Raw genomic sequence first — 22768 nt, forward strand, 5'->3', positions numbered from 1 at the left:
TTTTTTATCATCTTTGATAAATAGTAAATGCTGTGAAATGCTCTAATTTTTTTTTGTACTTTTTTGAATTTTTGTAGGCAACCCAGATATCAAAGTTACTTGTAATTTAAATACAGGAATGAAATTATATTTTGAATGAAAATAGTTAGAATTTAGATTACGCACAAATGAAAACCATGAAAAAGTTTTAATAACTAATTAACTGAACGCTAACAGGCAATTATGAGACTCTATCTCAGCAATCATTAACATTTTCCAATTTATTGTTCTTCATGAAATTAAATGCTTTGGACAGCTTAGATTGCTTATAAAACTGTTCTATTTTATTTTAATTATTTATTTATTTTTTAGTTATTTTTTATATTTTTTATATATTTTTAATAAGCACTTAAATTGTTTTTTTAATATTTATTTCAAGTATTTGAATTTCAGAACAATATAAAAATCAATTTTTTAAAATACATAAATTTTTTCATTTAAAATTTACAAATTATAAATCTTTAAAAAAAATGTGTTCAGATTTTTCTGGCACAGAGACAGAATGTTATTATTTATCATAACAATTTATGAAAATCAAATAAAAAAAATAGAGACCAGTGATGTGTCCAGTGTCAAAGTTCACCCTGACATCTGTTTGGTACAGTGATTGATCTTTCCATCTTTATGTCTTTGTTTGAGCATACACGAGCAAAGGAGGGGATACAAGCCTCTATATTCATTGTCTACGAAGTACTTCGATTGGTTTGAATAAATTATCAAACTGAGCATGCGCGTTATTAAAATTGCGCCAAACAAAAATGCTAAAAACGTCATTCTAGTACACCTGATAAAACGATTAAGCGATAACGATGAAAACGAGGATGCAATCGACCAATCAAATGCCTCTATTTTTTAAAAAGCGTTCAGCCAAGCAATAGCCCTGTCTATCTAGCTTCTGCCAGAGCCTTATTAATGGGAATAGAAAGCTATAAGCGTAAGCAATGATCTCGTCTCACTACACTACATATATGTTGTTGTCAATCATTCAATCTAAACAATTCGAGCTTATTGTTAGGCAATGTGAATCAGGAAAAATGTGCTCGAAATAATTTGTGCATCATGTTAAAAAGCAATTCTTGCTTTAATATGTGCGAAATGCAAAAAGTGTTTTAAAATAAAGTAAAAACTTACTTTCAAAAAACAGTTTACCTGTTACAAATTTTGTACATATGGCACAGTCTTAAACTTATTCCTATGAAACATGCAATCAGAGTTTTTCATAGAAAATTCATCTAACTGACCACAATCGGCTGGTTTAAAATCCAACTCTTACGTATGTAACATTAGTTTTCACAAATATTAATGTGACTGAATACTGGCGTGTTGATATTAGTGACAAACCTTTTTCTTTTAGCATATGTAGTAAGAGCTTTTCAATAGTGATCTGACTAAGCATAGTACTTTTCCTGCTGGTGTAACGCCTCATTCTTGTAGTATATGTAACAAGAGTTTTTCACAAAGAATTCCTCTGACTATACACAGTTATGTTCATACTGGTGAGGAACCTTTTTCCTGTAGTATATGTAACAAGAATTTTTCGCAAATAAGTCGTCTGAACAAACACAGTTGTGTTCACATTTTTGAGAAACCTTATTCTTGTTGTTTATGTAATATGAGCTTTTCACAAAAAAGTCATCTAACTGAACACAGTCTTGTTTACATTGATGAGAGACCTTTTTCTTGTAGTATATGCAACAAGAGTTTTCCCAAAAAAAGTCATCTAACTAAACATAGTCGTGTTCACACTAGTGAGAAACCTTATTCTTGTAGTATATGCAGCAAGAGTTTTTCACAAAAAAGTAATCTAACTAAACACAGTCGTCTTCACACTGGTGAGAAACCTTATTCTTGTAGTATATGCAACTATAATTTTTCTCAAAAAAGTCATCTAACTGAACACAGTCGTGTTCACACTGGTGAGAAACCTTATTCTTGTAGCATATGCAACAGGAGTTTTTCGAAAAAAACTGATATGACTAAACACAGTCGTGTTCACACAGGTGAGAAACCTTATTCTTGTAGTATATGCAACAAGAGTTTTTCTCAAAAAAGTTTTCTGACTGAACACAGTCGTATTCACACTGGTGAGAAACCTTATTCTTGTAGTATATGCAACAAGAGTTTTCCCAAAAAAAGTCGTCTAACTAAACACAGTCGTGTTCACTCTGGTGAGAAACCTTATTCTTGTAGTATATGCAACAATACTTTTTCGCGAAAAAGTGATGTGACTAAACACAGTCGTGTTCACACTGGTGAGAAACCTTATTCCTGTAGTTTATGTAATAAGAGTTTTTCACGAAAAAGTTATCTAACTAGACACAGTCGTGTTCACACTGGTGAGAAGCCTTATTCTTGTAGTATATGCAACAAAAGTTTTTCGCAACAAAAGTCTCTAACTGAACACAGTCGAGTTCACACTGGTGAGAAACCTTATTCTTGTAGTATATGCAACAAGAGTTTTACACGAAGAAGTTATCTAACTAAACACAGTCTTGTTCACACTGTTGCAAAACCTTATTCTTAAAGTATATTCAACAAAAGTTTTTTCGCGAATAAGTTATCTGTCTAAGCACAGTCTTGTTCACATTAGTAAGAATCTTATTCTTGTGCTATATGTAATAAGAGTTTTTCATGCAGTGATCTAACTAAGCACAGTCGTGTTCACACTGTTGCGAAACCTTATTCTTAAAGTATATTCAACAAAAGTTTTTTCGTGAATAAGTTATCTGTCTAAGCACAGTCTTGTTCACATTAGTGAGAATCTTATTCTTGTGCTATATGTAATAAGAGTTTTTCATGCAAAAGTCATCTGACTAAACATAGTTATGTTTATACTAGTGAAAAACCTTATCTGTGCAGTATATTTAATATGAGTTTTTCACGTAGAGATCATCTGACTGAGTACTTTCGTGTTCATACTGGAGAGAAGCCTTATTCTCGTATATGTAATAAGAATTTTACAACAGTAATATAATGAAACACAGCATTGTTCGTACTTGTGAGAAACCTGATTCTTGTAGTTAATTCTTAACACCATATTCACTGTTGACACTGACCTAATGTGTATCACCCACTTCCGAAATACCGGTTTGGAAATTATTGAACACGAGTCGAAAAGTGTATTTTTCAATATTTTTGGGCCATCTGTTTCCTAACTTGCTTTCCGGTTTTAGATTTACAGCTTTATTAACTGTGATTGTTTTCATTTTTCGCTGATATTTTTAAAAAAAACTTTTCTATGAAAGAATTAAATAGATTGTAGTGTCTAATTAAATTTGAATCACTCTTTATCTGGACAAATGAAAAAGGTGTTAATTTTTGTTTTACCAACTGAGTTGTATAGATGAGCAAAAGGATCTAAGTATTATCATTATGAATTTAGATATTTTATTATTATGGATATCATAAAGCTGCACACAAACATAAAAATATTGTGTAGTTAAAATTTTACCTCGCATCAAGATTTGTATTGATTGCACAATATTAATTTCAGCATAGTTTTTTATTATATATTAAAAATAATGTTTTTAGTTTTATTAATAGTTTTGTTTTATGGATAAAAAAATTTAAAATGCCATTTGTTATTTTCATATCTAAATATTGCACATTGTTTTGCCTGTTCATCCCTATACTATATTTCATTTTTGGGCAAGATCTTTAATCTCAATAGATGTCATAGAGATCTATAATAATTTTATTTATTGCATTCTTTTTAAAATTTTATATTTCTTTCAAGCATCAGTTGTTTTTTTTTTTTTTCATTAAAAAAATACAAATAAAAGCTAGTTAAATTATTTATAATCTTATTACTTACACTATTCATTTGATCTATTATTATGGACACAATCTGAATTATCTAAGTTTTTTTTTTCTGAGTGAAAACTTTTTTAAGTGCAACAATGACTGCTAATAATATTTTGAGAAATATACATTATATCTTCTATAGAAGATAGTAACCCAGGAAAATTTAGTTTTAATTTTATTAATAAGCATTTATTTTATATAAATTACTTATAGTTACATCTAGTTATAAATTGACCTCACTGAGCATCAAAAGTATTAATTTTGAAAACATAAACAAATAAAAATTTGCCTTCTGCGCACCTGCTGTTACTCGAACCGGGAAATCTTCAGGTTAAAGTTAGTTCACTCTGGGTCCAACTGACACGCAGTTACATACATGGTGAAATGAAATTTTGGAATCTAATCTGGATTTGCTCTCATAAAACCTGTGGGTTAGTTTCCATGGTGAATATGGTGTCAAGGAGAATCTTTGTTAAGGATTTTTATGCTCACTGCTCTGTTCATACTGCTGACTAATTTTATTCTCTTTGTAAGTTTATACAGATAATGTTGAAATGACCTGTTCACAATAATTTTCATAATCTCATTTGTGTAACTTTATTTAACAATTTTTATAGAAGAGTAGAGTATAAGTCTTGTCCAGAGCTTTTATTGTCGAATCTGTTTGTGAAGAGGAAAAATATTTTTTTCTTTTAATTCAGTTAGGCAGAACTGATATAAGACATTCAATATCATGAGACTTAGAAATAGGGACTATGATTGACTGAATGTTAGGTTTTCTTACTACGGCATTCTGTTTGACAGCGATCTTTAGTATACATTTTCAGAATAATGCTTGCATATTTTACTATCAAAATAAAAAAAATTTTATAAAAATTATTTTGATCAAATTTTAAATGTAATTGATACAATTAAAATTTGTCTAACCTACAAGTTATATCATCTTATCAGAATGTTTTATACAATGTGTTAAAACTGTAATTAGAATTCCTTTTTCAATGTTTTTGAAATGAATTAAGAAATAAATTATTTAAAATAAATAAAGTATCGGAATCAATAATACATTATTTAGTTTTAAGCAGATAAAATGTTATTCTATACATATTTTTTTTAAATTTTAAAATCCATATTAAGGCAATGTAGAATTGAACAGAATGGAAGAAATTTGCCTGAGGGAAGAACACGGGGAGGATTTTCGACATGGGGAGGAAAAACTCCCACGGTTAGCCTTATTGCAAAAGAACTCTAGGCCATGATCCGTCTACTACTAAAGATATTTTACGTCAGCATTGTGGTCAGTGCAAGCTAGTTTCGGAATTCGTATCGACTTAAAGTTGGAAACATTTCTGTTTCTTTTAAAAAACTGAGAATATTTTATTAAGTTAAGGTAGAAAAATTAATGCAAACTTTTTGTTACCTTTTATGTAGATATATATGGATTACAATTATGGATTAAAATGAGGAAAATAGAACTTGAAAATCAAAACAAAAGCATAGATATTGATAAAAAGTCTTAATCCTAACAGAATATACATACGATTTTGTTTGTTCACTAGAATTAAATTAAAACAGGAACCTAGAAAATTTTCACCAGCAGTAAATTTGGCGGAACGCTCTGTTGTTTAAGATTGCCATATTTACAGTCACTGGTATTGCACTTTCTATGCATATAAAATGGATGTATCTCCTTATTTACTGAAAAAGAGCTAATATAGATTTTAAAATGCAGTCGGACTTCTATTTAACGAACTTCCATTTTGCGAATTTTTATATTTTGTGAATTTTTTTGAGGAACCAAGGACATTTTGAAGATTTCTTTGTAAAATAACTTTCAAATAGCAAAGCTAATTTTCTATTTAACGAAATTTATGGCGATATTTAAGGAACAATTTCCCTATTTAACTTCCACTTTCCCTATTTAAAATTACTTTGCAGTTATAATTTTATACATCAAATACAGTCAAAATTTTATGCATAAATTTAGCTGTTTTTTGTCGAAAATGTATGTAACGTGACAGTGTAACACTGGAAAAAGTTTTGCTTTATTCTTGTTAACCATGCAGATTTCTTTTATACTTAAGATTTATAAAATAAAAAGGAGATGCTAGTTTACACGCTAAAGGTATATCCCTTGCTTTTTTTTAAAATTATGTCTAGTGTTTATGAATTTAAAACCTGTTTTGTGCTTAGGCATTTTAAAAGAAGATTTTCTGTTTAACAAACTTTCCATGTAACGAACTTATTATCGGGATTTAGCAACTTCGTTAAATAGAGGTTTCTACTGTATTTAATTATTCATACAATGAATATAGTTTTCTAGAAGAAATTTGAAGCAAACACTTTCAGAACAGACAACAAAAATTTTAAAGTTGATATGAAAGGAATGAACTGTAATTAATGCAAATAAGTAAGAAAAGTTTGCTTACCTGCAAAAGAAATAGACAGTTTTAAAGACAACTTGCAAGGGATGATAGCAAGCTTCAACAACAAAATCGTCCACCAGTCAACAGCTACAAAATGAGTTATCGGTCACGGTTAAAACTTCTGCCTGTCATAGTACGAAAGTTTGTTGTAATTGATTGTGCCATAAGCGCATTTCTTAATATATTTACCAATTTATCCATAAAACCTAACTGTAACCTAAATAAAATAATTTTTCATTTATCCAATTTATGGTGCAATTAGAAACTTTGCACCAAGCATTGGTTAAACGTTTACCGAGATTTTTTACAGTGCAGGTCTTTCAACTTTCTGCTCTTTTTGGGAAAATTCTTCTAGTGCAGTGTTTCCCAAAGTATGGTACTCATACCTTCAGGGGTACGTGAACAGTTTAGGGGGGTACGTGTTCTTATGCGAAATATCTTGCAACAATTGAACGAAAATTTCAAACATTTTTATTTAAAAACAAAGCCAGTCATGAAAATTACGTATTTTTCTATTGGCTATTTTTTGCTGAGTTAGCAATTAATAATTAGTGGTGTCAGCAGCCAGTTGTGATTTTTTACTTTAGTGCAATTTTTTTATGGTAAAAGAATACATAAATTTTTTTATTTGTGGTACATGGTGTTACGAAAAATTTAGAAAGGGTACACAAAAGTCACAAGTTCGGGAAACACTGTTCTAGTGGTTAAGTTTGTTTAAATGCATGATTCATTGTTTTGTATGTTTGATTTTCCTCAGCATTACATGTAAATGGTTCAGAAGCTCTTATGAAACGCCATTTCGATCCAGTTCTCTTGTGAAGCTTTTGAAATGTTGGCAAAACTACACCAAAAATTCTGTTAACTGCCTAACACTCTATAAAATATTTTGCAAAAAGCATAATAGTTGTCTATAATGCGTTATCTCTTTTTGAAAAAGACTGATAGCAACATACTTTTGTCACAACTTTTTAATTATTCGAAATAAATGCACGACTAGTCCCACTCGCCATTTTTTTTTTAAACAAAAACATGTTAAAAATTTCCCCTTATGAAAAAATTGAGGTATATTTTGAAGGTATAAAGGAGGTTGTTATTTAAATACGTCGTAAAGGTTGATAAGGGTGCAAATGAATACCTCAAAATCAAATATACCTCCAGAGGTATATATGTTTCAACCTGAGGTATTTAATTTTACATCTGTGGAGAGGCAGATATTTACTACTTTCAAGTGCTTTATTTTCAACCTTAGGTTATTACTTATCAGCCTGAAGTATATTTTTTTACACTTGTGGAAGTATTTATTCAACAATCTAAGGTGTGTCATTTTGCCTTTCAGGTAATTATAAATCAACCTCAGGTGTATTTTGTTCGACTTCAGGTAATTATTTTTCAACCTCAGGTATCAAATTTTATGCTTGTAGAGGTATATATTTTTCATCCTATGATGTGTCATTTTACACTTCTGGTTGTTATAAATCAAACTCAGGTGTATTTTGTTCTACCTCAGGTAATTATTTTTTAACCTCGGGTATCTAATTTTATGCTTGTAGAGGTATATATTTTTCAACCTAAGGTGTGCCATTTTACACTTCTGGTTGTTATAAATCAGCCTGAAGTGTATTTGCAACACTTGGAAAGGTTATTTTTTATTATCGTCGCGCGTTCCATGTTCTACCTTAAATTATTATTTCGTAACCTCAAGTATATATTTTTGTATTTTTAGAAGTATTAATTTATCAACCAAAGATGTGAAATTTTACACTTCAGGCTTATGTAGCTCAACCTAAAGCTTTTTTAAGTACTTACGAAGGTGAGATGTTATAGTGACCACCTAGTTAATCATTTTTAACCTCACTATATAAAAAATATAATATATATAAAGATATTATATATATTATATGAAGAATAATGTATATCATTACACTTTTTCACTAGTAGAGATCTTTCTTCATTTATCAATCTAAAGTTTTTAATATTAAACTTTCGGCAGTAATTGCTTCTTTTGTTAAGCTATAAAAGAAAGTTTCAAATGCATAATTCTTTCGTAATTTTAATAAATTGAATTAAATCATCTTAAAATAACACTTATCCAAATTTTACAATTAGTAAAAATTATTTATGGGAACTCATATTTTTAGAAGATAGTTGTCTAAGGTGCTTGAATTTCTTAAGCTATAAAACTACAAATTTAAATAATTAGTCAGCTGAAATTCAAATTACTTTTATTTAAAACAAAAATTTCATTTTTTTACAAACCAACAAAATTATTTTACTGTTTCCGCCTTCCTGTTGAAACTTGTAATTATTGGAACCTAAAAGAGAAAAAAAAAATGAATTAGTAAGAAAGTCATATTTACAATAATAGCGGCAGGTTTTAAACTATTAAAATATAAGAAATTCGCGATCGCAACGTTCGAGTACGCCGTCTAGCGGGAGCCTGTAAATATCAGACATTAATTTATCACGTTTTCATTTAGTTCCATCAAAATCATTGACTGAATCAGACGCCATTTTTTAGCAGCAAATAAGAAACAAAATTTCCCTAAGGAAAAGGCCGAAGAACTTGAAAAAAATCTCCATAATATTAAAAAATCTTTCAGGAACAGAACACGCCAAACATTTGAAGAAAAATTCCTCAATAATTTTTAATTTCTATTATCAACAAACTTGCAACTGATGACTTCCGATTTCGTATACTGTTACAGATGTGTGTATTAAGGTAAAATGCATTTCTTCTGTCTTCAATTCATTATGAATTAAAGTGAAGTCAACATTGCTTTCGTCATGCCAGTGAATAAATATGAATTCAGAACATACAGAATTGTAATAGGTATAGCATACTCTTCTTCGTTATGGAATAGTATATATTTCTGTATCCATATAATTCGGAAAACAACAATAAAAAATTATCCAAGTTACTTGAAATAGTGCCATTTGTGCTGATTCTTAATTAATTTTAATCGTTTTCTTGGTAAGTATTTTTTAGTTTTGAAAGAATAAGTTCAACTAGAATTTAGCTATTCTGTTTTTAGCTACATATTCAAATTCATATCAATTATAAAATTTTGCTGTGTAGTATGTTATCTAAAAGTAATGAAGGGATAAACTATGTATCTATTATTTGAGAATAAAGTTTTCAAACAAGGGACTTATCATTTTGGAATTCTCCAGGAATTATAAATCAGGTAAGTGCAATGATTTTTACAATAAAAAATTTGCTTGTAAATATTATTTTTTCATTTGATGATGGCTCTCTACAGAGTGGTTTTTTACGTCTGATTAAGAACTATAAGAATAATAAAAAAAGAAACAATATGAAAGTTTTTATTTCAATGTAAAGAATTCTTAAAATCGTTTTTTTATCCTAAGAATTCTTTATTTTCCGTTTCTCAGTTTATAATTTTTTGATAAAAATTTTCTCAAAATACTTTTTTTTGAAAAATTAAATGGTATAACATTATGTGTTTATGTATACTTCTTGTATATTCCAATGTTTGAAGTAATATGATTCAGAAAAGTATGGAATAAAAATTCGGTACTTACGTATTAACGCCACCGCCGCTACAGATTTGGCGGTTTTTAAGTGCCGCCAATCTACACTTAAAAATTTTGCGACAATTCATAAAATAAAACACTTTATTTAAAATCAAAATAGTCAATCGGATTTCGGTGGAAAATGAGCCGATATAGAGTTTAGCATAGATTCAAAACAATCATATCGCCATATGAACTCTGATAAATAAGATTCCAAATGAAATAACATTTCCAAAACGTACGTTTACCAAGATAAAGTTTCATGTTGTGGGAATTGGTACATTTTCGTTTTTTCGGTAAAATATTTCCCTCCTGAAAAAATAAAATTGCATCTTGTTTTGTTTTTGGCAAATCCCAAAGACGAATTTTCGTAGCACTAAAAATGGCGACAAAAAGGAATTGTTTTTTTTTTGTTTCGTCAGCATTCTTTATTTTACGTTTCTTAGTTTCTAAATAATGATTTTTATTAAAACTTGAAATTTTTTGATAAAAATTGTTGTCAAGAAACTTTGTTTGCAAAATTAAATTTCATTAAATTATGAGGCTTATGTATACTTTTTGTTCATTTTAATTTTTGAAGTAATATGATTCTTAAAACTATAAAATGTAAAGTTCAAATGGGTCTTTCATGTTATAGCATTAAATTTAGTAATACTATTGCTCGGGCATTAGGTTTTAACTCTTATAAGAATATACATATTTTTTTCTGTTAATGTACAAATATTTTTCCGATGTGTTTTGGATATTCCTTCTCTAATAAAAAGAGATACCATTTTGTTTTCGTTTGCATAAGAAAGAATATCAAGCATTTTTCTTTTTTAAATTTAATTAGCCACAATAACAGTGGCGTAGCGAGCTTAACTCGCGCCCGGGGCACAATACCCTTTTAGCGCCCCCCATTCAAAAACCATATAATATTATATGCAAAATATACTCGCAAATTAATAAATAAATAAAGTAAAATAAATAAATATATAAATAGACTAAATAATAAATAAATAGACTCAAGCTAGGCTTTAAATTTGAGACACAAAATGTAGTTGAGAGAACAAGACTAGATTTTGAAATGTATATGATCATCAAGAATTAGTTCAAAAGATACCTATTATTTATTTTACATATTTATAAAGAAATATTTTAAAAACACGCAGTTTTAAAACAATAAAAAAGTAAATATTTATTATCTCTATCATATGTTTAATAATAAATGATTATAATACATTAATAAAACTAATTACTATCACTAAATTTTCCGTGCTTTTGATGAAGCAAATGTATCAATAATATCATCAAAATTGTTCATTTAAAATTTTTCTTTTTCCACACTTAAAAATGGTAGGTCACTTAGGCGATCTGTCAAAATTAATTTTAATTTGCTGAATGAACGTTCGCAGCTAGCAATTGATACTGAGATAGTCAGGAGTATTTGAAATGCCGCTCTCACATTTGGAAAAACATCTTCTCCATTCGAGATTGATAATAAAAGTAAGAAATTCTAATGGAGTTTTAGGTTTAATTTCTTTTCTACTGCGGAGTAACATTTTGCTGTCACATATTTTGATAAAAAGTTCTATTACATTGAAATCTGTATTATAAAATTCACCCAGATTTTAAAATTTTTTTTTCAAGGTCGTTATCCTTGTTTAATAAATTTTCAACGTCTAGTAGAAATCCAAATTTGATATTAAGGTCACTTAATCGTGTACACATTTCTTGTTGGAGACGATCATGAGTGCTTTTCATAACGCGAGAAATTTCACTTTCTGCGGAAAGACCACCATAGCCAATTCTCCAGGCACGTATTGTATCCATATCCCATTTTTTACAAAGAGACTCTGCTTTTTCTATTGCCTCTTTACAGAGCTTGTCTCAAATTTCGGCTAGTTCAGTCGCTAATGATTCAAGATCATGGAACACTTCTCTAAAATTCATTCTAGGATCTTGTAATCTGAGCTGCACACGATCAATCCTTCTTAAGATTTCATACCAGAAATGAACTAAAGTTATAAAACTAAAGGTTAGTATATTTTGCAACAGAATTGTAGCTTCACTTCTGTTGTCACATGTAGTGGTAGTGTGCGCTGCTAATTTTTCTATTAGTTCTTTTATATTCTCTAGCCCAGGGGTCGCCAAACTTTTTTGATAAAGACCCCCATATAATTTTTCGAAATCTCCATCGACCCCCACAAAAGTAATTTTCTATTAATTAAAATAAACCTCTGTTAGATACTGTGTTTGTACATTTATTTTATGATTTTAAACATTTATTAAAGTAATAGTACATTGTGTAACAATAGTTTTATGAAAAATATATTAATATTGAAATTTAAATACCTTATTATTAAATAATAAGTAATTATGCATAAGTAGATATAATAAGTAAAGTAACTAAAGATTTACTGCTTCTTGATCAATGAGATGGGTGTTGATGAGACGAGACAAGAAACAGCACGCGCTTCTAAATCTAACTTTAATCCTCTTTGTTTACACACACACACTGAACAACAAAATTAATAGAAAGAATAAAACATGAATAATAGCGCCCTCTAGTGATGAGGCAAATTGAATTTAAGGCCGAACATGCCGCCCACCTTGAAATACTATTTCAAAATTCTTAAATGTGATACAAATGCAATAAGACATTAAATGAATTGTTTACATGAATTCACTTACATAAAGACAGTACAAATTACAAATAGTATAAATTTCTGCTTATTTTGGTAAGAGACACAATTTTGTTACATTTCTTTTAAATATGCCATCTGATGTTCTAACAGTTACAACTCTAACATGGTTGTCAATACCGGGGTGTAATTGAACTACTCTGCACATTTTCCACTTGGTAGATGGCAAATTATCATCTTTTAACAAACACAAATCATTAATTTCGATGTTTTTAGTTGGCATAAGCCATTTTGGTCGTTGTTGCAGTCTACACAAATATTCCTTGTGCCAACGTTTCCAAAACTGCTGTACCATTTTTTGAATTATTTGCCATCTTGTTAGGTAAGAAATGTTAGATTCGGTGTAATTTGGTTCGGGAATGCTTGTTAATGGTCTTCCGATTATAAAATGACCTGGTGTTAAGGCCGATAGGTCGTTAGGGTCACAAGATAAGGCAGTTAAAGGTCGAGAATTGAGACAAGCTTCGATCTGGGCTAAGAGGGTCTCAAATTCTTCGTGTGTTAATTTGATATCACCCACAACCCGTTTTAAATGATATTTCGTGGATTTAATGCCCGCTTCCCATAGGCCCCCCATGTGAGGAGCGCCGGGCAGTTTAGATGCCAACGTATACCCATATCAGACAAAAATTTGTCAACATTTTGATTATAACCCTTTGAATTTGCTAGTCTTTCATATTCCAATAGTTTACGCTTAGCTCCAATAAAATTGGACCCGCAGTCACTGTATAGGTCGCTACACTTACACCTACGTGAAATAAATCGCTTTAGGGCTGCAATGAAGGCATCTGCAGAAAGATCAGTGACCAACTCTAAATGGATAGCTCTAGTTGTAAAGCAAATAAAAAGAGCTATATATGCCTTGAATGTTTTAGAGCCCCGTCCTTTAGCTGCTTTAATTTGGAACGGGCCTGCATAATCAACTCCACATCGTATAAATGTAGGAGCTGGTGAAATTCGACTGGATGGCAAATCACTCATCATTTGGTTAGTGACAGATGCTCTAATTCTACAACATTTAACACATTTTCTAATTAAATTTCTGATAATGTCTCTAGCACCCATGATCCAAAAAGTTTCCTGAATAGATGATAGTACAAGTTGAGCACTAGCATGTAATAAATTTTGATGATAATATCTAATAATGAGATCAGTTAAGGCATGCCTTTTTGGCAGTAAGATAGGATGTTTTTGGTCGTATCTGATATTTGCATGTCGCAAGCGACCTCCCACCCTAAGTATACCTGAATGATCCAAAAAGGGATTGAGAGATAAAATTTTGCTTTTGCAAGATAAGGGTTGATTTTTGCGAAGAGCATTGATCTCATTATTAAACTCAACAGATTGAACTAATTTAATCAATACATTAATAGCATTATTAAGTTCATCAGTTTTTACAAAACCAGTTACCTTACTTTTGGAGTTTCTGCAATTGTGAATGAATCTTAAGCAATATGCTGTTACACGTTTAAGTTTAGAGAAAAAGGAGAATTTGTTTATCAATTCATCTGCTTCAGATGAATCTCTGATTGTAGCAATTGACTGCACAGTACACACTCTTTCTTCAGGCACTGGCTCACACATTTGAGATATGAGCATATTTGTTTGGAAAGAAATCGGTTGATACAGAAATGTTGGACCACTAAACCACTGAGATGTTAATAATGTTGATGATGACACACCACGGGTTGCGATATCTGCTGGATTTGTATCACCATTAATGTGATGCCACTGATTTGGGGAAGATAAGCTTTGAATTTTTGCTACTCTGTTGGCAACAAAGGTTTTCCATCGGCTGGATGGCGATACCAACCAAGAAAGAACGATAGTTGAATCTGTGTAGAAGTGAGATTGGGATATTGGAATATTTAACGCACTGCACGTAAATTTCATCAGCTTTGCTAGAAGCAAAGCTCCGCATAGTTCTAGTCTTGGAAGAGATTCATTCTTTAGTGGTGCAACTCTTGTTTTGGATACAACAAGTTGAACACTGATTTGTTCATCATCTAGCACTGAGCGACAGTATATGACAGCAGCGTAAGCCTTTTCTGAAGCGTCGCTGAAACCAAATAATTGAAATTGCTTGTTAGGTGACAAGAGTCTTGGTATTTTGATGTCTTTTACGAGCATCATATCTTCTGCAAGCTTTGTCCACTCTTGTGAGATATTTGGAGAGATCGTGTCATCCCACTGCAATTTATGCTTCCACAGTTCTTGCATAATTAGCTTGCATTTAATTGTAATAGGTGCCAACCAACCTAGAGGGTCGGATGTTCTGGCAATAGTGGAAAGAAGTAGGCGTTTTGTCAAGGTACCTTCAAAGGATGTTGGAGTAACCTTAAAAAGGAACACATCGTCTGCTGGGTTCCAAAGAACACCTAAGGTCTTTATGATATTTTCACTGTCTAGATCAAGGGATGTATTTTTCAAGCACAAGTCTGCATCAATTGTCTTCAAAAATTCATTGCTGTTTGATGACCATTTCCTCAGACTGAAACCAGCGCTTGATAACATTTGCATTAATTGTGTTTGTAATTCATGAGCTTCCCTGAGTGTCTCAGCTCCAGACATTAAATCGTCAACGTAGAAGTCTTTCATGACTGCATTGGAGGCCAAAAGGAAATTATCTGCTTCTTCTGCTGCTAGTTGTTGAAGACATTTTGTAGCAAGATAAGGTGCGGAAGCTGTGCCGTACGCGATTCTAGTGAGTCGATAATCTTGAATAGGCTCAAAGGGTGAGTTACGCCATACGATTCTTTGAAAGTCAGAGTCCTTCAAAATAACCTGTCTGTACATTTTCTCAATGTCTTCTGTTAGAGCAATTTTATGTGTTCTAAATCTTATGAGCAATGTTGTTAAGTCATCTTGCAACTGCGGTCCTACCATCAATTTGTCATTAAGTGAAACACCAGTTGAAGATTTTGCAGAACCATCGAAGACAACACGGAATTTATCCCCGATTTTGTTTGGAACTGGATGATGAGGGAGATAAAAACTAGATGTGGCTGGAACGTCAATGTCCGTTTCTGGTATTAATTCCATGTGCCCGAGATCTAAATAATCTTGCATGAATTTATGATACTGCATAGAAAGTGACTGATTTTTGACAAACCTACGTTCAATTTGTTGCAAACGATGAATAGCAAAATTTCTAGATGAACCAAGTTCTTCAGATGACTCACGAAAAGGAAAATTGACAGCAAATTTGCCAGTAGAGTCTCGAGAAAATGTTTCTTTAAAATGATTTTCGCATGCAATTTCTTCCTGTGAATAGGACTTTGCTTCTGTAATTTCTTCTAGCTTCCAGAATTTATCTAGCTGATACTCGACTGAGTTGAAACTAGCGTGGTTTGATACAATTGTATTAGTTATAGTCTTTGTTTTGCCTAGGATAATCCACCCAAAAATAGATTCTAGAGCTGTTAAAGAATGTTCAGGAACCGAAAAATGTCCATTTAGCATGATTTCTCCAAATACATCTGCTCCCAAGAGGATGTCTATTGGACCTGGTTGAATGCAATTTTTATCTGCTAGTGGGAGATGTTTAAAAGAAGTTAAAGCTGTCGCATCCACTCGAAATTGAGGAAGGTCACAAGTAATTTTGGGAATGATTAATGCCTCAACAGAAATACACGCGTTTTTATAAAATTGTGATGAAATTTCTAACTGAACGGAACTTGCAACCTTACCAATTTTTTGGGAACTCAAACCATCTACGTTAACATGTGTTTTAGAACGCTTTAATTGTAATAAATTTACGCAATTTTCTCTAATAAATGTGCCTTGACTAGCTGAATCAATTAAAACTCTGCATTTATTTAGCGCACCATTAATGTCTTTAACGTAAACAATCGCAGTAGGCAATAATACGCCACGAGATACAATTGTACTATTGCTAGTAATGGTGAGTTCATTTCCCTCAGTTTGCGAGTCTGATTTGTTTTCGCTCGTATTTTTTGAACATAATATTGTATTATGTGGTTTCGAACAATTTTTACACATGCTAGCTCTACATTTAGAGAGTGGATGACTTCTATTATCTTTTGTCATGATAATTCTGTACATTGTAAGTTGGTGTTGGCAATAGTTTTTTTCATTTGAGAAGTATCACAATTTTGTATATGGACGTAAAGTCATTATACAAAGTGATCATAAGCCTTTATTGGCAATTGTAAAAAAACCTATGCATAAAATATCCTCTAGAATGCAAAGAATGGTATTAAAATTGTTAAAATATAATTATGAAATAAACTATGTACCAGGTAAGCAAATGTTTTTAGCTGACACACTTTCACGTGCATTTCTTGAAAATGAAACCATTAGTGATGATCCCGAGATGTTAAAGATTGTTCATACTATTTCTAAATATCTACCTATGAGTGAAAAGAGAATTGCACAATTTAAAAATGAAACTGCATTAGATTCAGAATTGCAAATAGTTCAGAGATATATCAAAGAGGGCTGGCCCAACTCTTACAAAAATGTAGATAACAGTGCAAAGACATATTACAAAGTTAAAAATGATCTTCATATTAATGATGGTATATTATTTATTAATGAAAAAGTAATTGTTCCTGTAAATTTACGAAAAGATATGTTGCAATTAATTCATGAAGCTCATTTTGGGATAGAAAAGTGCAAGAAAAGAGCTAGGGATATAATGTATTGGCCTGGGATAAATTCTGATATAGAGAAATTAGTATCACAGTGTGAAATTTGTGAAAAATTTAAAAGAGCTAATAGTAAAGAGCCCTTAATGCCCCACACAGTTCCAAATAGACCTTTTGAAAAAGTAGGAGTAGACATAATGGATTTTGGTAATCTTAGTTATCTGATTGTAATGGACTATTATTCAAAATGGATTGAAGTTAGTGAAATTGTAAATAAATCTGCAGATGAGGTAATTATTAAACTTAAATCTATTTTTTCTAGGTTTGGTGTTCCCAATACTGTTATCTCAGATAATGTTCCATTTAATAGTTATGTTTACAAGAAATTTGCAAATGATTGGGATTTTAACTATTCATTTATTAGTCCCCACTTTTCCCCAAGTAATGGAATGGTTGAGAGAGGAGTAGGAATTGTAAAATGCATTATGAGAAAGGCAAGGGAAGATAGGAAAGATTATTTTGTAGGATTAATGGAGTATAGAAATACCCCAATTTCAGGCCTTGATCTTTCTCCTGCTCAAATGATGTTTAATCGCAGATTAAAAACTAAACTACCAATATCTAACAGACTGTTAAATGCTAAATTGTTTAATAACATTAAAGAAAAGTTAATTGTAAGGCAAAAGATTCAAAAATCTCATTACGACAAAACTGCTCATACACTATCAGAGCTTCAGCCAAAGGAAAATGTTAGAATACTAAATTTCAAAAACAAGACTTGGGAACCTGCTGAAGTAATTTCAAAGGATAAATTCTATCCTCGTTCATATTATGTTAGAAATAGTTCTGGTAGAGTTTTCAGGCGTAACAGAAAACACATAAGACAGTCAAATACAAAGTTTAAAATTGAAATAGATCCTAATGATGATATAATTAGCAATTCCCAAGCTGATTTAAACAGTTCTTCAAATTCTCAAATCTCACAGAATTGTCATATATCAAATAGTAATGTGCAAAGAAAAAGTAATCGTGTTCGTAAGTCACCATCTTATTTAAATGATTATGTTGTATAATTGTATAACGTAAAAAGGGGGATGTCATGATAATTCTGTACATTGTAAGTTGGTGTTGGCAACAGTACCATTATTGATTGATTGTTGTCTTTGATATAAGTTGTTGTTGTAATGGCTGTGTAGCTAAAGAGTTGTTATGCTTAAAAGATGAACTATATTAATCCAGAAATAATCTCATTGTAAATACTATAAATAAATTGAATATGAAAGAACTATTTGTGTTCCATTAAAATTGTATTAACAACATTTGACATCTTTTAAACAATTAGAACATAAACGGTTACTTTTAATTATTGTCCATTTCTCTTTAATCGATAAATTTTTAAAGCTATCGCAATTAAATAGTTTATGATTCTCTCCTTTGCAAAACACGCATAAATTAGAGACGATCGGATGAGAAACTTTATTCTGCCTATAACCGCAAAACGAACTTTGACCTTGTTTTTCTTTCTGGCAATTAGCCAAGGATGCGAGCACATTTGCTCTTTTTAATATAAATTTTTTAAAATATTGAAAAGAAGGTTTAATTTGTTTTGATTCTTCTAACGACCAATTTTTGAGTGTTTCGTGATCTAATTTGTTGCGCAATAGAAATATAATTATTGTATCCCAATGCTCGACAGGTTGTTTGAGAATTTTTAATGTGTCGATACATTGTTGTGTGGTGTCAATAAGTTTTCGCAAACCAGTAGCTGATTCATACTTTAGATTAGGCTGCGAAACTAATTTGCTTAAAGCTGCATTTGTTATTTCTGATTCATTTTCGTATCTGTCTTTTAGAATTTGCCACGCTGTGTCATAATTATCATTAGAAATTTGTATAGATTGCAACAAACCAAATGCTTCGCCTTTAACTGAAAGTTTAAGATATTGTAATTTCTGACTTTTACTTAAGTTATCGTTGTCTCCAACGCAAGCTAAAAATAGATCTCTAAAGGAAATCCAATCTATGAAATTTGATGTAAAAATTGGCAATTCAACTCGAGGTAATTTTACATTGTTTTGACAGTTTGAAGTATTTAAGGATATGTCATTGTTAGATGCAGTATTGTTAATAGTTGTACTATTATTTTCGTTTAATTTTATCATTTCATCTTTTAAGGTTATTTTTAATTTATATAGTTTTGAAAAGATATCATGCATTTCCTCTTCATAATTGTTATAATCTGTATCTTGACATGTGCTTAGTATGTCAATATTCAATTTATCGATTTCGATGTTTAATGTGTTTACATTATTTTCATAGACTTCAATTATTGAAGTAGATCAGTGGCGTGCCAGCCGGGGGGGCAGAGGGGGCAGTCGCCCCCTCTGAAATTTTAGTGAGGGGGCAAACAATATATTTCGCCCCTCCTGAAATTTAAACATTCGAGAAAATAAAATCAAGTAAAATTCCGAGTAAAAAATAGTCAAAAAGTAAAATTTTAGAAAAAAGTAACTTTTTAGTTGAACTTTGTAGTAAAAAACCTAATTTTCCTCTGAAATTAAAGTAAGAGGTTATAATAAATATGAAGGCAAGAAATAAATTTAGGTAAAATTGGTAATTTTAGGAAAAAACAATTTATTTTTTTTTTCAATTTTGAAGCTATTTTTCAAAAAGAAAACCTTATTGTCTTCTGAAATTTAATAAAAGGGCCTATATTGCGTTTCGCCCTTTTTGAAATTTAGACATTCACAAAAATAAAGTCAATTTAAATTAGTAAACTTAAAGGAAGAAAAAAACTTTTTTCAACTTTGAATCGATTTTCTAAGTAAAAAACTTTATTTAATTCTGAAATTTAAATGAAGGGTGAGTTATGTACTTCGCCCCTCTTGAAATTTTGCCATTCGTGATAATAATGTCAAGTTAAATTGATAACTTTAGAAAAAAATAACCATTTTTTTTCTACTTTAAGGTTATTTTCGAAATCAAAAATTACTTATTTTACTGTGAATTTAAATTGAGGGGGCGAATAACGTGCTTCGCCCCATCTGAAATTTAGCCATTCTTGAAAACATAGTTAAGTTTAATTGGTAATTTCAGAAGACGAAAAAGAACTTTTTCTCAACTTTGAAGTTTTTATAAAAAAATGTAAGAAAAAAAAAAACACTATTTTCTTTTGAAATTCAATTGAGGGGGCGAATAGTGAGCTTCGCCCCTTCTAAAATTTAGCCATTCGTGAAAATAAAATTAAGTTGGTAATTTGGAAGAAAAAAAAAGAACTTTTAAAAAAAAAAAACATTTCTTTTGTCTTAAATTTAATTGAAGAGGCGAATTACTTAGCCCTTTATAAAATTTAGATATTCGTGAGAATGAAGTCAAGTTCAATTGGTAACTTTAGAGAAAAGGATCCATTTCTTTTTCTACTTTAAAGCTATTTTCGAAATTAAAAACTTTATTTTACTGTGAATTGAAATTGTGGGGGAGAATAATGTGCTGCACCCCTTCTGAAATTTTGCCATTCGTGAAAATAAAGTTAAGTTAAATTGGCAATTTTAGAAAGAAAAAAAAAGAACCCTTTTTCAACTTTAGTTTTTTTTTTTTTTTTTTTTTTTTTTTTTTTTTTTTTAAAGCACTATTTTCTTCTGAAGTTTAATTGAGTGATATTTAGACATTATACCCCTTTTGATATTTAGACATTCATGAGAATGAAGTCAAGTTAAATTGATAACTTTAGGAAAAAGCACTATTTTTTCCCCTTTAAAGCTATTTTCTAAGTAAAAAACTTTATTTACCTCTGAAATTTAAAGGGTGAAAAATGTGCTTCGCCCCTTCTGAAATTTAGCCATTCGTGAAAATAATGTCAAGTTAAATTGATAACTTTAGAAAAAAAGCCCTATTTTTTTTTCTACTTTAAAGTTATTTTCGAAATCAAAAACTTTATTTTACTGGGAATTTAAATTAAGGGAGCGAAAAATGTGCTTCGCCCCTTCTGAAATTTAGCCTTTCGTGAAAATAAAGTTAAATTGGTAATTTTAGAAGAAAAAAAATTTCAACTTTAAAGTTTTTTTTTTAAACATTTTTTTCCTCTGAAATTTAATTGAGGGGGCGAATAGTGTTCTTAGCCACTTCTGAAACTCGGAAATTCGTGAGAATGAAGTCAAGTTAAATTGGTAACTTTTGAAAAAAAGTACTGTTTTTTTTTCTACTTTAAAGCTATTTTTGAAATTAAAACTTTTATTTTCTTCTGAAATTTAATTGAAAGGCGAATAATTTGCTTTGCCCTTATTGAAATTTAAACATTCGTGAAAATAAAATTAAGTTAAATTGGTAATTTCAGAAAAAAAAAACTGTCTAAGAAACTTTCTTAAGACAAAGACTTTTTTTTTCACGTATAACTTTCTTTATAATTAAAAGAAAATCTCATCCCAACTTCATCTCTTTTGCCCTTCCCTGGCGGAAAGAGTAATAAAATGCAACCTTCACTGATAAAAAATGGTTTCAAAGCCACCCCTGACTTTCAACAATTTCCTTTCCACCCACTTTGGCATATAATTCTGGTGGCCAAACCCCCCACAAAGACAGCTATTTGACTGTGGGTAAAAGTACTTTGCTTCTTAAATTTTCATTTTTATGGCCTTTTGCTCCTTTGTCCTCTTTTTAAAATGTCAGATATCCACAGAAACATATCTTATTTGGATATCTCTTCGTAAATCGTCTCAAACAAGCAATTATCTAGATTTTCTGAGAAAACAGGTATTTTAAGCTTTTAAGGGATCTAAACTGGGGAGGTCTTGTTGACATTTTCTCTGGTCTGGTCTTTTTGTGATGAGACATTTCTTAGACTAACGTAAATAAACGCTCTCTGTTAAATTTTTTTTTAGCTCTTTTAATTACATAATTTAAGTTATCAATTTCAAAAGAAAGCATATTTTTTTATTTTGTTTAATTGTTTTAAATTATTTGGTTGTTTTTTTGTTGTTGCTGTTGTCGTTATTTTTTTTACATCAGTTTGATAAATTAAATAACAAGGAAACGTAAAATAGATATCGAAGGAGGTAAGCAAATGTTTTCATTTCATTAAATTATTTAATGCTTTAATAATTATGCATTTATGTACTATTTGAATTGTTTCAGATAGTTGTTCGTATATCAAATACATTTAAATAGTACATTAGTTCATGATTTTACCGTTTGTTGTTGGTGTATGGATTAGTTTATGTTACGAATTTTTTTTTTTTAATTGTTAAATAATATTTTGAATTCTTTTTACTTTTAAAAACTTTGTTTTTATTCGAAAATGAAATTCAACCTTTAATTTTTTAAGAAAATCCTAGTCAATAAAAAAATAATAAATAAAGTACCTTGAAATAAAAAATTTGTTTTCGTATTTTCGATTATTCTTTCAACTTTTAGGAGGTACATTTTAATATCGGTTCCTTAAGACAGTGGTTCTTAACCTTTTTAAGCCGCGACCCAAATTTGAGAAATATGTTCATGTCGCGACCCAAAAAAAAGTCTAAATTAGGCTGAGTAAGCCACAATGACTTCTTCTAGGAGGTGTTAATATTACTTATTATTTGACGTATTACTAACTTCTTTGGTTCGACTCAGAGCGACCCAAGAAATATGCTTCGCGACCCAATTTTGGGTCGCGACCCATAGGTTAAGAACCGCTGCC

General features: G+C 30.4%; 2 protein-coding genes across 2 annotated transcripts; one reads left to right on the plus strand and one right to left on the minus strand.

Moving 5' to 3' along the window:
- The first annotated feature begins 926 nt into the window (after nucleotides 1-926).
- LOC107445079 (uncharacterized) lies at nucleotides 927-7167 on the plus strand. The gene has a single exon (XM_043057018.3). It carries the CDS (start codon nucleotides 1652-1654, stop codon nucleotides 2561-2563), a length of 912 nt encoding a protein of 303 aa, XP_042912952.1. The 5' UTR covers nucleotides 927-1651; the 3' UTR covers nucleotides 2564-7167.
- Nucleotides 7168-13012: 5845 nt separating this feature from the next.
- LOC147807660 (uncharacterized) lies at nucleotides 13013-16534 on the minus strand. Its single transcript, XM_087166739.1, has one exon. The coding sequence runs from the start codon at nucleotides 16532-16534 to the stop codon at nucleotides 13013-13015; it is 3522 nt and encodes a 1173-aa protein (XP_087022865.1).
- Nucleotides 16535-22768: the final 6234 nt, after the last annotated feature.

Source organism: Parasteatoda tepidariorum, chromosome 6, assembly GCF_982258835.1.
Source record: "Parasteatoda tepidariorum strain Cologne lab strain chromosome 6, Ptep-v5.0, whole genome shotgun sequence".
Taxonomy (NCBI): Eukaryota; Metazoa; Arthropoda; class Arachnida; order Araneae; family Theridiidae; genus Parasteatoda; species Parasteatoda tepidariorum.

Bases quoted from the DNA above. Each gene is read 5' to 3' on its own strand.
- LOC147807660 (XM_087166739.1), bottom strand. From the start codon at position 16,534: ATGACAAAAGATAATAGAAGTCATCCACTCTCTAAATGTAGAGCTAGC.
- LOC107445079 (XM_043057018.3), top strand. From the start codon at position 1,652: ATGAGCTTTTCACAAAAAAGTCATCTAACTGAACACAGTCTTGTTTAC.